Here is a 13,630-nt window from a genome sequence, read left to right as displayed (position 1 = left end):
GACTAAAACAGTAGTAATTTGTTTCTTTTAGACACCTCTCAATGGGAGATGTTGATATTCTTTATATAAATGTAAGTTTTATGTAAAAAAAAAAGAATAAAGAAATAAATGGACTATAGGAGTAACTTTTGCTGAGCATTAATGACTGAGGATTTTATGGTAAATAACAAAACCTTATTTGTTCAAAAAAGTTTAATATTTTCCTTTCTATTTTTAAGTTAAATGACTCAGAGGTTACAGTTTACGTGTAGGCTGTATGTAACATCTTATGCCCTCTTTGTTCCTCTCCCAGCTCTTCTTCAGAGCAAAGCCAGCATTGAATCATTTACTTCTTCTAAATTAAAATTTGGAATCTGCATGCATTATATATTCACCCATACTCGGACAAATCCTCTTAACTGTGGGAGAAATTGTCAGGATGTGTCCTGTCGAAAAGTAAGAGCCTTGTCTAGTTGTATTGCCAGTAGCAAGGGAGCATCTCAATCTGTCACTCAAGTCTACACATACACACACATACACACACACACCACAGTAAATCAGCTTATGAATAATATATACTTGTACTTTCTTTATTAATATTAAACATTGCATAATGAAGCACCGACTATAAGCAAATCCCAGAGCAATATTCATATTACCATGAGCTGTCCTAGAGTGGACCTTTCATTGTTTATGTCAGTCCTGTCACATTGTGGTTAAACACATCAAAAAGGCTGCTTTGACCAGTTTGTACACTTCACCTTCACCATATACAGTTGCATTAAATATATGTTGGTCTATTTTAAGGTTTTAATGTTATTTTAGTATTCTTTATAGCGTATACAAATGGGTGAGACATAAAAAATGGAAGATAAAAGGATGTGACAAAGGTTGTGACCCAGAATCAGAGGCGGCAAAGTTGCATGTACTTTTGTCCAGTTATGTGTAAGACCTAAGCTTTGTCCCTGGGTTCATTTTTATGTTTTTACATAAATTATAAGTGGCTGGAATCACTTTCAAACTTCCAAACGTGTCAACATAACGTTTCTTGTTACTTGGGCAAAGCTTTCATTTCTGCATATCCTCTTTTGTGTAGGTGATGGCCTGCAGTGTGTTCAGGTATCTTGCGTTCAGTGATGGCACTTACCACGCAAGATGCGTGTCTCCTTAGAGGCAACACTTTGGACTTAAAACCCTTTCTGTGTCCACAAGCAGGGTATTTGTGGTATGCTGGCCCTGTGCAACCCAGCTTAAACTGCCTTTGCCCGGAGCCAGCAGATACAAGCTATAATGGAGGCATTGATGTATTATTGAGAAACCCATGGGTAAGGATCAAGGAGCTGCTCACAGCCAGAAGGGATGGCAAGAGAGTGTGTGTGAACTCAGGATAATGTTTTCCTTCAGCATCCAATGTGTCCATAACTGCTGTTGCTCTATTGGCCTGATGCGAGGAAGAAGACATTTCACGTAATATCACATACCGAATTTATGCGCTCCAGTCAAAGCAATATGCTCAACAACATGCTCATCCTATCTGTGAAAGATAGCTGTTGTGCTGTAGTGTTTCCATGTGGAGTCTGCTGAGGTTATGTCTACTTGAGCCAGAGCTGAGATGACATTTCATTTATATAAATAATTACTGTCCTGAAAGTCCCCCAGGCCTGCCCTGAAGCAATCAAACTTCTAATGCTCTTAAAATTGCCCACCATGTTTTATTAATGGCAGACTATAAAATGTATTGCTATTGCTGCACACTTCTCTACTGATCCACTAGGAAATAGTGTCAACTTTAAATGGTCGTATTAGCCTTTTATTTTTAGGCAACAATGTATTTCAATAAATTCCGGCAGAGTACATGTGTGAAATGTATGGTGTGGTTAACAAAGAAGAAGAAGAAGAACCACGAGTGTGTTCTTAGCTAAGCTATATCCTGTACCAAGCACTTATCTGTGCATACACTGATCTAAATGAGTACAGTGAATCATGATTGCCCATTAGTGCCATTAATTTCCACTGAGTGAACCTGATCTGCTTTTCAAAGACTCTCTTAGAATTTGAATCAAGGCTTCATTCTAAAAATAAGAATTAAGTATAGTAAGCCCGTGTTAAGACATCACCCCCTCAAACACCTTTGTAATGTCTCCAATCTGTGCCAACAGAGGGTACTGTTGCCTCACAACATGTTTAAATTACCCAAACAACAAAGATGCAGTATGCTGTTTTACCTCCTCTGATCCAATGTGAGGAAATGGGTGTGCTTTGCATTCATATTAATAATGTGTAGTCATTTACACAACCCAGAATACCACAACTAAAAAGTACTATTCATTATCCAAATTAAAGGTGACCTTTGAACCCAGACAGTGTATTCTAGGTGCCGTTGTATTTTAAAACAAACCTACAGCTGCTGGTATTATTCTAAAAAATGAACATGCTGTAGTAAGCAGTAAGCCCATCAAGGCTATAGATGAAAAATCAGAGTGATAAGGAGGTGATGGTGAGACTGTTGGGCACCATGCTGTGGTGGACTGAGTGATCATTGGAGCCGATAAATGATCATTTTTGCGTGGTGACTTAACTCTGAATTCAGAAAGCAGAGAGTGTCTTTGCCTCCTAACGGCTATGAGCTTGAGGCTCTTTGCTGAGCCCCCGGTGTCCGTGTGTTGTTGTCCGCCGCCCTGCTCACATGTCTGCGCTGTCTGACGCGCAAACGTCACGGACTCACTTGAACTTGAATCCCATCCCACTCCACGAAGGCAACCGCCAACCGCGTGCACACACACGCGGGCTGCATATAGCCCGCACACGCACAAACGCGGGGTCCTCCCCAAACAGAGCCCCTTTCGTCGTGTGAGTCAACAAAAGTAGCCTCGACACTGTAGAGAACTGGGAAACATTGGACCTCTGCTTGTTGGACGAGGAGGAGGAGGTGTCTTGTCTGCCCGCCTGCTCTTGCGCGCGCTCTCTCTCTCTCGCTCTCACACACACACACACGAACACACGAACACACACACACACACACACACACACACACACACACACACACACGCTCCCTCTCTCAATCAGCGAGGCTACTGCCACCAGAGCCAAGAGTTGCAGTTCCGCGCATCGATGCCAAAACGCGCAGGAAGAGTCAGTGCCAAAGGGTCATTTTAGCGTACCACTGCTGACATCGGAGGACTGTAGGGAATCCTAGAATAAACAGCAGCCATTTGACCCCAACTAATATAATCATATCATTAGAATTAAGAAAGAGGGAAGAGGGAGAGGACCCAAATAACAGCCAATACCTACCACCGGTGGAGCGCAACGTACTTCATCTGTCACCACGGTCGCTGCAGAGGTGGGCAGTCCAGGATTTTTTATCTAACAAAGATCATTGAAAAAAATTATCTACCTGCGCACAAATCAGCTCATCAGCCAACTGCTTCCTAAAAACCACACTTTGGCTCCCTCAATCCAGGTGTTGCGTCCTAGGCAGGCGCTGGCCGGACATTGTGGACAAACTGGTCTCCCGTCCTTATCGCGCTGCCGTCCGACTCCTCACCTTCCGAACGCGCATCAAGTTGCAGCTAAAGACTGGCTGCGAATTAGCTGAAGGGATTAGGAGGAGGGAAAGTTGGTCTCCTGCGATCCAGAGAGGACCGACACCACGGTCCAAGCCGACTCCAAGTGCAGTTCACCGGGCGATGCCAGAGTAAATGCCGGGGCAATGTCCCGCCGCAAGCAGGTGAACCCGCAGCACTTATCGTTGACGCACAGGGAGACAATACAAGGTGAGCTCAATTCTTTCAAGTCCCCTCACTTCATTTCTAAATAATTCAAGTGGTTTGTACTTTGTTATTGTTATTAATTGCGATTTTTCACGAGAATTTCAATCCGAGCATTTAGTGGAAGGGAAAAGGAAATGAAAAGGTGCTCATGCTTTGTTTTCAGTGTTTGAAAAAGAACCAAACAAAGAAGGTATTAACGGACAATAATACATTTCGCAGGTGATAAAGTGGAAAACACACAAGTGGCTCGTTTTGACAATCGTTTACACTGACTAGTTTTACATTTTAATATTTTATTAAGACAATTCAGTATTTTAAAAAAAATGCGCCGTTTGTATTCTCCTGACTTTTCAATGAGAGATGATCTAATGACAACAACAGTGGGACTGTCTGGCAAAGTGTGTGTGTGTGTGTGTGTGTGAACGAGAGAGAGAGAGAGAAAGAGAGTGTGTGTGTGTGTGTGTGTTTATGTGCGATTGAACGTGCAAGCACGTGTGTTTCACGTCTCTGAGTGTGTAATCCATCATTTCATAACAACGCGATTTTTTATTTTATTTTTTAAGCATATTGTAACATTTGCTGCTTTTTGTGTTTTTGTCTACTTTGTTCAACATTTCAGTGATTTCTAAAAACAGTTTTTTTTATTTTGTCACTTTGCACGAAGTGATTTGCATCTTAATTTTATTGTTTTTCATTTCAAATAATAATCCCCTCGCTTCCTCTTTCACTCCTGCCCTTTCTATCAAATACAAACACACACACACACACACACACATACACACACATACACACAGACGTGTTTAATTCTCTTGGTATACACAGGCCTATCTGTACTTTATGATAACATTTTAAGAACATACCAAGTGTGCACGAAATTGAGTTCAAGAAGACAACATCAATCTGAACTTTTCTTACAGCGATATTTTAAACGCAGGGTCAGAACTCGTTTGATGCTTCCAGAGTTGCGAACAAAAATGTGATTAAATTGTACAGATTAAATCTAAAACAGGATTTTTTTTTCATCTGTCTTTTTTATTTTTTTTTATTATTTTTGTTTTTATTTTTTTTATTTTTGAGCATATGATTAAAAAGTCACATAATCCAATTTCTAATCGATTATATCAATCTAACCTTCATCTCCCAGCGCTCTGCTTTGCCTAAATCCAATTTCATAGAGGCCTAATCTGGGTAATTCATTGCAGTAGTTCATGATGTAATCTTTGGCCGGTCTGTTTTGTGCTGAAAAAGGCTTGTGCGCATTCCGTCCCACCCGACACATTTAGTATTTAGACTAATCATTTCTCCCATTCACTTCGTCTCTTTCTTTCTCAGCCACTCCACTGACTTTCCTCCTGATGACTTCTCAGTCTAAGTCATTACCATCATTTCAAACGTACAGGGCGGACTGTTTTCTACAAGCAGCGGGTTTGTTTTCTGCTTTAGAAAGTCTGATGCAGCCTCAGCAAATTTTAGGTAGATGACAAACATTGATCCAGCTCCCTATTGATCTGAGTCTCATTTTTCTGTGCTGTCCCAGTCACTGTCTGACACCTAATGAAGATGGGCACGCAATTGATCCCCTGCAATATGTTTTCATATTTTCTGGGCAAAATTTCTAACATCACTACAGTTTCACCTCGGGCTCGTGTGTGTTTAACATTTACCTGCATGAATTGTGACAAATAATTGCAACGTTTTCCATATTCTCATTTGCCCTGAGGGGACTACAAATTTGGACTCTAACAGTTAAATATTTGCCTCCTCTCCTTCCAGACATGGGTCACTTTATTTGACATCACAATAGCATATTAGTCACACGCACCCTTACTGCACCTGCTGTGCACTTAGCATATTCTTAACATTGAACCTGTGGTGCTGAATGGAGATAGTTCCATAATTAGAATGATAATGAGTTGCCACAAATTAGCTGTAAATTTCTTAATATCCTTGTTTGACTCGAAGTTACATTCAGAAGCATGCAGGATGCATCTGCTCTTGCCTGAAGCTTTTAATGACGAGTTTTAGAAATGCCCTCTAATCTAATCACCCCCGACCTGTCTGTGGAGACTTGAAAGTGTCAAACACTGTCTAAAGTTATATTGTTTGCAGACGCTGAGAGTGCTTTGATGATCAGTTCGATCATGCACAAGTCAGTGCTGTGAGGTGCTAAGGTGGCTATTACAGCATGTACAGTAGGATGCTGAAAACCTGGGCTGTCTGGAGGGCCTGAATCTTGTCCTACCTGTTCTTTCACACGATACATTCTGTGGCCTCAACAAGCAGGGATAATGACCTGAGAGTCACAAGTTCAACAGTAAGGAAGGACAGGACTTACAAGTATTTTTTTTGTTGTTGGCTGTAAAATCAACAAGATGTTTAATTGCAAAATAAAATAAAACAAAATAAATAAAATAAAAATTCTTACTCCCCGAATCGTTCCCTCCCTCTGTAGGAACAACGCGTCTGTTAGCTAAGATGTATGTGTGTTTGCGCATAACACCTATGTTTACCATCCATAAAGGATATCTTCCTATTCACACCACAGCTCTCGTTGTGAAGGATGGAAAGCGTTTAATGTACCTGTCAGTCACAGTCTGGATTCTGCATGTTGCTTTGGGCTGTTTCCTTAAGCTGGGTGGGTCTGGAGAGGACCAGGATCACACCTCAGGCTGGAGGAACTGAGCAGTGCTGGGGGAAAACCAAACTGTAATTTTATTGAGTCAACATATAATGGGGGCCCTGTGTATGTAGCTACATGTAGAGAAAGTTTAAGAAAGGGATTTAAGATACCCTTCAGACCCACATAGAAGGGTCACCTCGGTCTCACTATTTTAGTATCAGCTGTCCAGACCTCTCACAGGGTATCTCTTATACATGTAAATAATATGAAGTTTCAACAGGGTGCCACCATATATCAATCAGCTCAGGGGTTACTCAGTGTAAGAGGAAAGAGCAGCTCTATGCCCTGCAGCCACGGGCCTATGGGTCATGCTCTACTTGAGAGTGCAGAGAACCTGAATATCAGCATATTTCTGGACAGGCGGTTAGAGGAAGACTATGTATGGGAAGTCAACTTGCCAGGGCAGACATCAAGAAGGACGTAGACCGTCATGAATGTCTGCAATGCACAAGTATGCGCCAAGGACGGCAGACAGACACACATACAGACTATAAATCTACACAAACATCACTCTGCATACTGCGTCCGAAGTGTACATGTTCGCGCAGCAACAAGTAACACGTAGCCAGCAGTTCTGTCTGAGCAGAAACTGACCTTCTGTTTACAGTTCACCCTTTGTTTAGTGAAGATCTTCACAGGGAAAAAGGCAAACATCCCCTGCAGACATTTTGAGGCTCCTTCACTCAATGATTCAACTTGGAGTCACATCCATGACAAAGTCAGACCTTTCATGGGAATATCCTTATGAATTACTAACACATTTAAAATGGCAAGGGTGGCGTTTGCATCACAGGCCTCGCTTGCTCAGAAGCCGTTATTTTTTGCAATCTAATATCAGTATTATTACAGCGAATAGTTCTCTGGATCCAGCCATGGAAATGCCTGGTGATCACTGTGTTTTTTCAGGATTGGCATGCTACTTGTGAAACAGCTAATGTTTTCTTCTTTATTTAGACCATATGGCTGTCAAAGACAGAAACCCACCGTGCGCACTGAAACACCACAGTAAATATTCACACACGTTGTGGTAAGCGGATGATAATCTCAAAGGAGAGAATTGGTGAGCGATTTATGATTTACTATGAGGCGTTGCAGGCTGTTCTCGGATTTTCTTCCTATATTATCCAGCACATTTAATCAATTTTACAATGTTGTGAAGCTCTGTTTACTATTGTTAATATATCTCTAAAATTGTTGGCAGATTTGATTTACACCAACGAATGTCACGCCTCATAGCTGACAAGTCATTTGTAGCGATTTAGTGACAGGTCACAGTCAGCTGCAGAGCTGAATTTTGCTCACTTTCAGGCTGATAATCTAAGATTTATGATAAGAGATGAGACTGCCACAGATTAAATGGTGATAAGATAATGAAACACACAGGCTTGGCTTTACACAACGCACACTGTTGCAGCTTTTCTTGGCAATCGCAGCCGAGAAAAAGGGATAGGCAAAGCGAGGCCGCTTGTTGTTTGAATTTTTGATTGCAACCATCTGCAATGTTGCTGGTGTCATTTATTTTCAATGACAGCGTGAATTTTACCCGACTATCCCTGTGGGGTTTACACGTGTGTATGTGCGTGTGTGTATGAGTGTGTATGTGTGTGTATGCATGTTTTCAGCTCAGCAGATTGAGGGGGGAAAACAAAGACAAAGAGAGACAGGTCTGAACCCATACAGTGTGGTCGACTGTCATACGAGTGCCCCTGGCCTTACTCTGCTGTTTACCAGCAGAACAGAGTGTGCAGCTGCTATTAAAATGTTGTGTAAGGTCAGAACTTCAACAGAAACTAGTTTCACGGTTTTCAGTTATGCCGCTTAGAGGGAATCTCATCATATCATAACATATCATTAAATAAAAACAAATGTTTCACATCCTGCAAAATTACATTTTCCTCGGGTCTTGTTCAACTCAAAACAGCGCAGAACTTGTCAAACCATGTTGTAAATTTTTCTTTGCCTTCACCTTCACCTCAGGCACAATGGAGCAGCAAAAAGAGTCATCAGAGACACATAGGAGTGTATAAGGACATATACAGTAATTAGTTATTTCAGGGATTTATAAGAGCAATTAATGTCAGGGGACGTATGCACTCTGGCATGGTTTACCTACCTAACTTGTTCTACCTGGCTCCTGCCGAGAAAAACTTTGCAAGTACTGAATCGTATATCTTTTGTGACAGTTAAATTGCATTGTGTCTGTCACCGAACTATATGGAAAACATTCACAGTATTTGGAATTAAAAAAAAAAAAAAAAAAAACTCATCTACAAATGAAACAATTCTCGTGTTTGACAACACTGCTTCTGCCTTAAGAACTTTCTTGCCTGGCATTAGAATATTTTTCTGCCTTTTATATAAATGGAAATATTGGTGAAAGAGGCCCATTGTCTTGAGCTCTGTCTCCCATCTGGTACACATTGTGCAGTGGCAGTGTGCAGCGGCAGCAGTGGAGTGACTAACTGACTCTCTCCTCATCAAACTGATAGGGGGTGCTCTAAGGCTGCCTGACTTAGCTCACATTTGATAAGGCAGAGTTGCAGGACTGTCATTGGGTGAACGCGTCTCTGCATTTGTGTGTGTGAGAGAAAGACAGAAAGAGACTAATACAGAGAAATAAAGAAGGTGTGGTATCATGTTAGACAGCTGGGTTTCATTGCTATCATCACGCCTTCTCAACGATGGCATGTTTGACAGCGTGTCTGCTATGCTCCCTTACCTATCAAGCATGTTCCTCTCACATAGCAGTTTATACAGAGGAATTAGACACTGTCTGTCACGATGATAGGATACATTAGTGTGTTTTTCTTTTATGTGTATGTTTCCATTTGAATGTATTTGTGTCCAGGGTTGATTTTTTTTTTTTTTTTTTCTTTCCATTTCATTTTTTTTTTCTTCCCGTAAAGCATTCCACCCTCAGCTCCTTCTTGTACATGTGTTTTTTTCTCACACAGGTGAGCCTCAGGACAGAGAGTGAGCGGGTTTCAGAGAGGGGTGCGGTTTTCAGAAGCTGTCCGACTGATATTCAAGTGGCATACAGACAGTGCCAACGCCTGCTAATTTACTGCCTTCTGCCCCCAGGCCATGCTACTAAATGCATAGGTTAACAAACAGGCCCTATTCTACTTGTCTTTGCCTCTGACGGGGAGAAAGTCAAGTTCAAATGGCCAAGCGTTTGTCAACTCCTTGACTTGATGTTGCCTCTTTCCTACGTATGCCGCGCAAGGAATTGGTTCTCATGCCACCTGCCAAGCTTTTAGAGACAGAAACGAGAGCACGCCATATTGTTAGCACACATATTTCCTGCATAGCTCCAATTATATGCATTGCTCATATGTACACATACAGGCACGTGCACAGTTCCAGGGCTTATGTGAGCACAGAGGAACATTGCTTCATGTGAATTGCGGTCACAAGCTGTGAACTGTAGGTAAATATGTGTTTGTGTTCCTTCTTTGCCGCCAAAGATTATGAGATGGAAATTATTTGGCTGGCATCCAGGAACCCATCGCCATTTAGAGAAAAGATATTTGGCATCGGATCATCACTCCAGGGCGAAGTGAGTGGACTGGAACGTGTGTATGTGAGTGCATGTGTGGGTGGTGGTGTAGGAGGGGCGATTCATAGTTGCAAAGATGTACTTGAAATATTAAATTTGGGAAAAATGCGTGTAACGTTCAGCCAGAAACTTGCCCGAGTTTAACAGTCAGTGATTGCGAGTTTAGAGTTGTTACACCTCCCTGACAGTTTGATATGGGAGATAAGAGAGTTAGGATCTCAGCTCTGATGACTACACAGCTAGACACAGGCATGCACAAACCAGCACACACCCTCTTTGTGTAATCTTTGCAATTATTGGGGTGTCATGTTTGGAAGGAAGAGAGTGAGGCAAAGAGAAAGGGGGTGGGGGATGCAGGTGCTCAAAGTGGAGGAGCAGCAGAGACGGGCTGGCGCTGCTACGCTCCTCTCCCAGGTATCAACATCTCTCCCTGGGTACCCGCTCACTCAGAAGCCCCTTAAGTCTCTGGAGCTTCAGGTTTCCTCTGGGCTTTTTAGAAGAGGACACATTTTCATATGGGTACATCAGGGCAGTGTTTTAAAAAAACGCAGGTTGTCCATGAGGGATTTACATTAAGCTGAGGGAGTCAGTCTCCGCCATAGGGGAGGAGGGAGGGAAGAATGTGTAATGGTTATTAATGACCGTGTCAGATCTGTGAAGAATGAGATTTACTCTCTTAACAGGACCCAGGGTTTGGCTTTATAGATTTTCTGTCTGTGGAGAATACAGTGTTCAAACTCACCTGTGTGCCGCTTCATACATGCACACGCACGTGAGCGCACAAACAAACACAGACACACACGCAGATTCTCACTCAGACGTCTTACTTTTTTTCTCTAGCCGACTCATTTTTCTTTTCTCTGTCTTATCTCCTATTCTATGATGCACACAAACATGAACACACACACACACACACACACACACACACACACACACACACACACATCCACACCCAAACACACATATTCTGGTGGATGTGGCCTCCACTATGCTACACTTTGTTCTGCACAAGCTGGGGCTCCCACGTGGTGAAGGCAGCCGTCTAGCTATGACAGCTCAGTGCAGCGAGGGCCCTCACCGGAAACCCAGGCTGCACTGTGAGATGAATAGCTTCCTGGCCGCACACAAACACACAGGCAGATATACACACTCAGATACACGTACATATACATACAGTTTATGTGCTGGGTCCCACCCACGCAGATCTCTCACGGATAAGCTGCGCAGGTGTTTGTCTAGGCGAAGCAGGTTCACTGCGGCATTATTTTATGCCATGAAAGTGACACAGTTGTGAACGTAATGATCACCTCGTGTGGTAGGGAGAGGGGGCTTTATCGGGTGAGGTCATCAGGAATAACTAAACCTCACTGTGTTTTTTCTCTGTCTATCTCTAAGTTCCTTTCTTCTTTTTATCTTTTGAAAAAAAAAAAAAGAAAAAAAAAGAAACACCTTTGATATCACATCTTCTACCCTCCTCTCCTCTTCCCTGCAGCAGAAGCCAATCATGATTCAGGGGCTGGATCTCCATCTCCACAGCCATCCACCCCCAGCCCTAGGAGGGCAGTACCTGGGGAGCATGATCTGCTGACCTGCGGTCAGTGCCAGACCAACTTCCCTCTGGGCGATATTCTGATCTTCATTGAGCACAAGCGCCGTCTGTGTCGGGGCCCTGGGAGCAGTCTCGGGTCATTCTCCAAGCCTGGGGAGAGCGGCGGGATCACAGGCATTCCCATTTCTCCCAGGGCCAGATCACTGGAGCTGGGTAGAGGGTCCATTCCAGTGGAGGTGGGTGTCCAGGTGACCCCTGGAGGAGAAGAGGATGAGGAGAGGAGGCTGACACCAGCCAAGGGAATCTGCCCTAAACAGGAAAGAGGAGGTATGAAGACTGAGACACACTGTATCAATGAGCAGCTCAATTGTAAACACAGTCTGACGAGAGCTCTGTTGTCAGTATAGGCGTACCTTTATTAAACACACACATAGATACAAAAACATTAAGTACACACACTCACACACACACATGCACACATCTCACCTGTCCAAGACAGATAGCTCTCTTTAAAGAATCCCAGCTGCTTGTTATTTTGACAGTGGCCTTCAGGAAGGATTAATGTAGCCTGGGATGATTTCATTAGTGAGTGAGAGCTGCACTGTGTGCCTATTCTGCTTCATTCTAAGTAAAACGTCACACACACGCACGCACGCACACACACACACACACACCAAACAAACACACATTGGCAGGCCTGAAGGACTTCTTCAGCTGAAACCAATTGTGAAAGGCGAGGAAGAAGGTGATAGAGGAGCCGCCCCAGTGTGTATGTGCGTGCGTGTGTGTGTTTGTTATGGGGTTTTTTTTCCCCCTCATGTGAGTGCACATCTGAGCGTTTGTAAAGAAATTCTGCAGCATATAAAAAAAAAAAGAGGTTAAGAAAGCTGATTAAAATTCATCTATGTGCGTGGTGAGGAGAAGAGGATTAATAAAGCAGCAAGGCCGTTCATCTGGCTGGGGGGGCGGGGGTTGATGGTGGGGGTGGTTTGGGGGAAGACAAGGGGGTGGTGGGGTTGGGTTAGAAACTGCCAGCGCTGCAGGGAAACCAGTTCAAAGTTATCAGACGAGACAGTCACCATCACATCCAAGAGCTGGAAAGGCTATCCAGGATTACACAAACTCCAGCAGACTGAGAGGGACTTGGTTAGAAAAAGCAACAGTAAAAGTTAGAAGCTATAGTCGCATACAAAAAGATTATATGATTAACGCAGACTGGTCACCACCACAAAGTGTGTTTAACTGACATATAAAAAGTATTATATAAATTCTAAAGGGAGAACTATTAAATTGTAAATGTGATGTTTTCAAAGATAAATAAGGAAGAAAACAAAATAAACAGTACACTTTCCCAAGATGTGGATAGACTCATATGTGGTAGTGACAGTTTTTATAAGGTTAATTAGACCTCTCACAACTGTCAGCGCACATCCAAATTTAGTGGTTACACACACACAATGGTAGACTAGATTAATGTATTTAAATGGTGGGAATGTAGACTTCATGAAGATGCCATGACAACAAGGTTCTGATTTGTCGAGTTCACAGCTGATGCAGTTTTTTTTATTATTATTATTAGATTTAAATCCCTACAATAAGTGACAATATTTTGTTGATCACATCCATTCACTCGCCAAAATGTAAAACAGCAAGAATACAAGAGAGGAGCTCTAAGTTTTTGTTTTACTCATATATTAGGAGAAGCTTTTCATTTAGTTTTCTATGTCACACATTCACTCAGTTTTCACTGTGGGAGTTTTTAAGATTTATCTGGTCTGTGAGATATTACAAAATATTTTATATAAAAAAATAAAAGCCCTGGCATAGTAGATTTTAACATTCACTCATTTTATTGATTTCACAATCAAAGCTGCTGTAGAGATAGTTTGTCATTGCTGCAGAAACTGGCTCATCTGCACAGTTCCTGTGTGTGGCCAGCAGCTGTGTGTGGTCACCAACTTCTACTAAGCGGATCACAAATAATATTTGACAGCACAGTTTTGAAAGTCACTGCTCCTTTTCAGAAAATAAAAAGCATGTTCTGAGGAGATGACCTCATGCTAAATGTAGCACCTAATAATTTGACGGTG

The 13,630-nt window shown here is 42.4% G+C and overlaps 1 protein-coding gene across 2 annotated transcripts in view; it reads left to right on the top strand.

Moving 5' to 3' along the window:
* Nucleotides 1-2,836: 2,836 nt before the first annotated feature.
* bcl11bb (BCL11 transcription factor B b) overlaps nt 2,837-13,630 on the top strand; it is a 28,700-nt gene continuing 17,906 nt past the window's right edge. Inside the window, exons 1-3 of one of the 2 annotated variants that reach the window (XM_029496089.1) lie at nt 2,837-3,322; nt 3,443-3,755; nt 11,487-11,867. In XM_029496089.1, coding sequence (XP_029351949.1) covers nt 3,692-3,755; nt 11,487-11,867 — 445 coding nt within the window. In that variant the 5' untranslated portion in view covers nt 2,837-3,322; nt 3,443-3,691. Of the gene's footprint in view, nt 3,323-3,442; nt 3,756-11,483; nt 11,868-13,630 lie in introns of both variants that reach the window. The other variant, XM_029496088.1, reaches the window with a different exon arrangement.

This window comes from Echeneis naucrates, chromosome 24 (assembly GCF_900963305.1).
Source record: "Echeneis naucrates chromosome 24, fEcheNa1.1, whole genome shotgun sequence".
Taxonomy (NCBI): Eukaryota; Metazoa; Chordata; class Actinopteri; order Carangiformes; family Echeneidae; genus Echeneis; species Echeneis naucrates.
The sequence above is the reverse complement of the archived record's forward strand: the minus strand, read 5'-3'. Positions and strand labels throughout refer to the sequence as shown.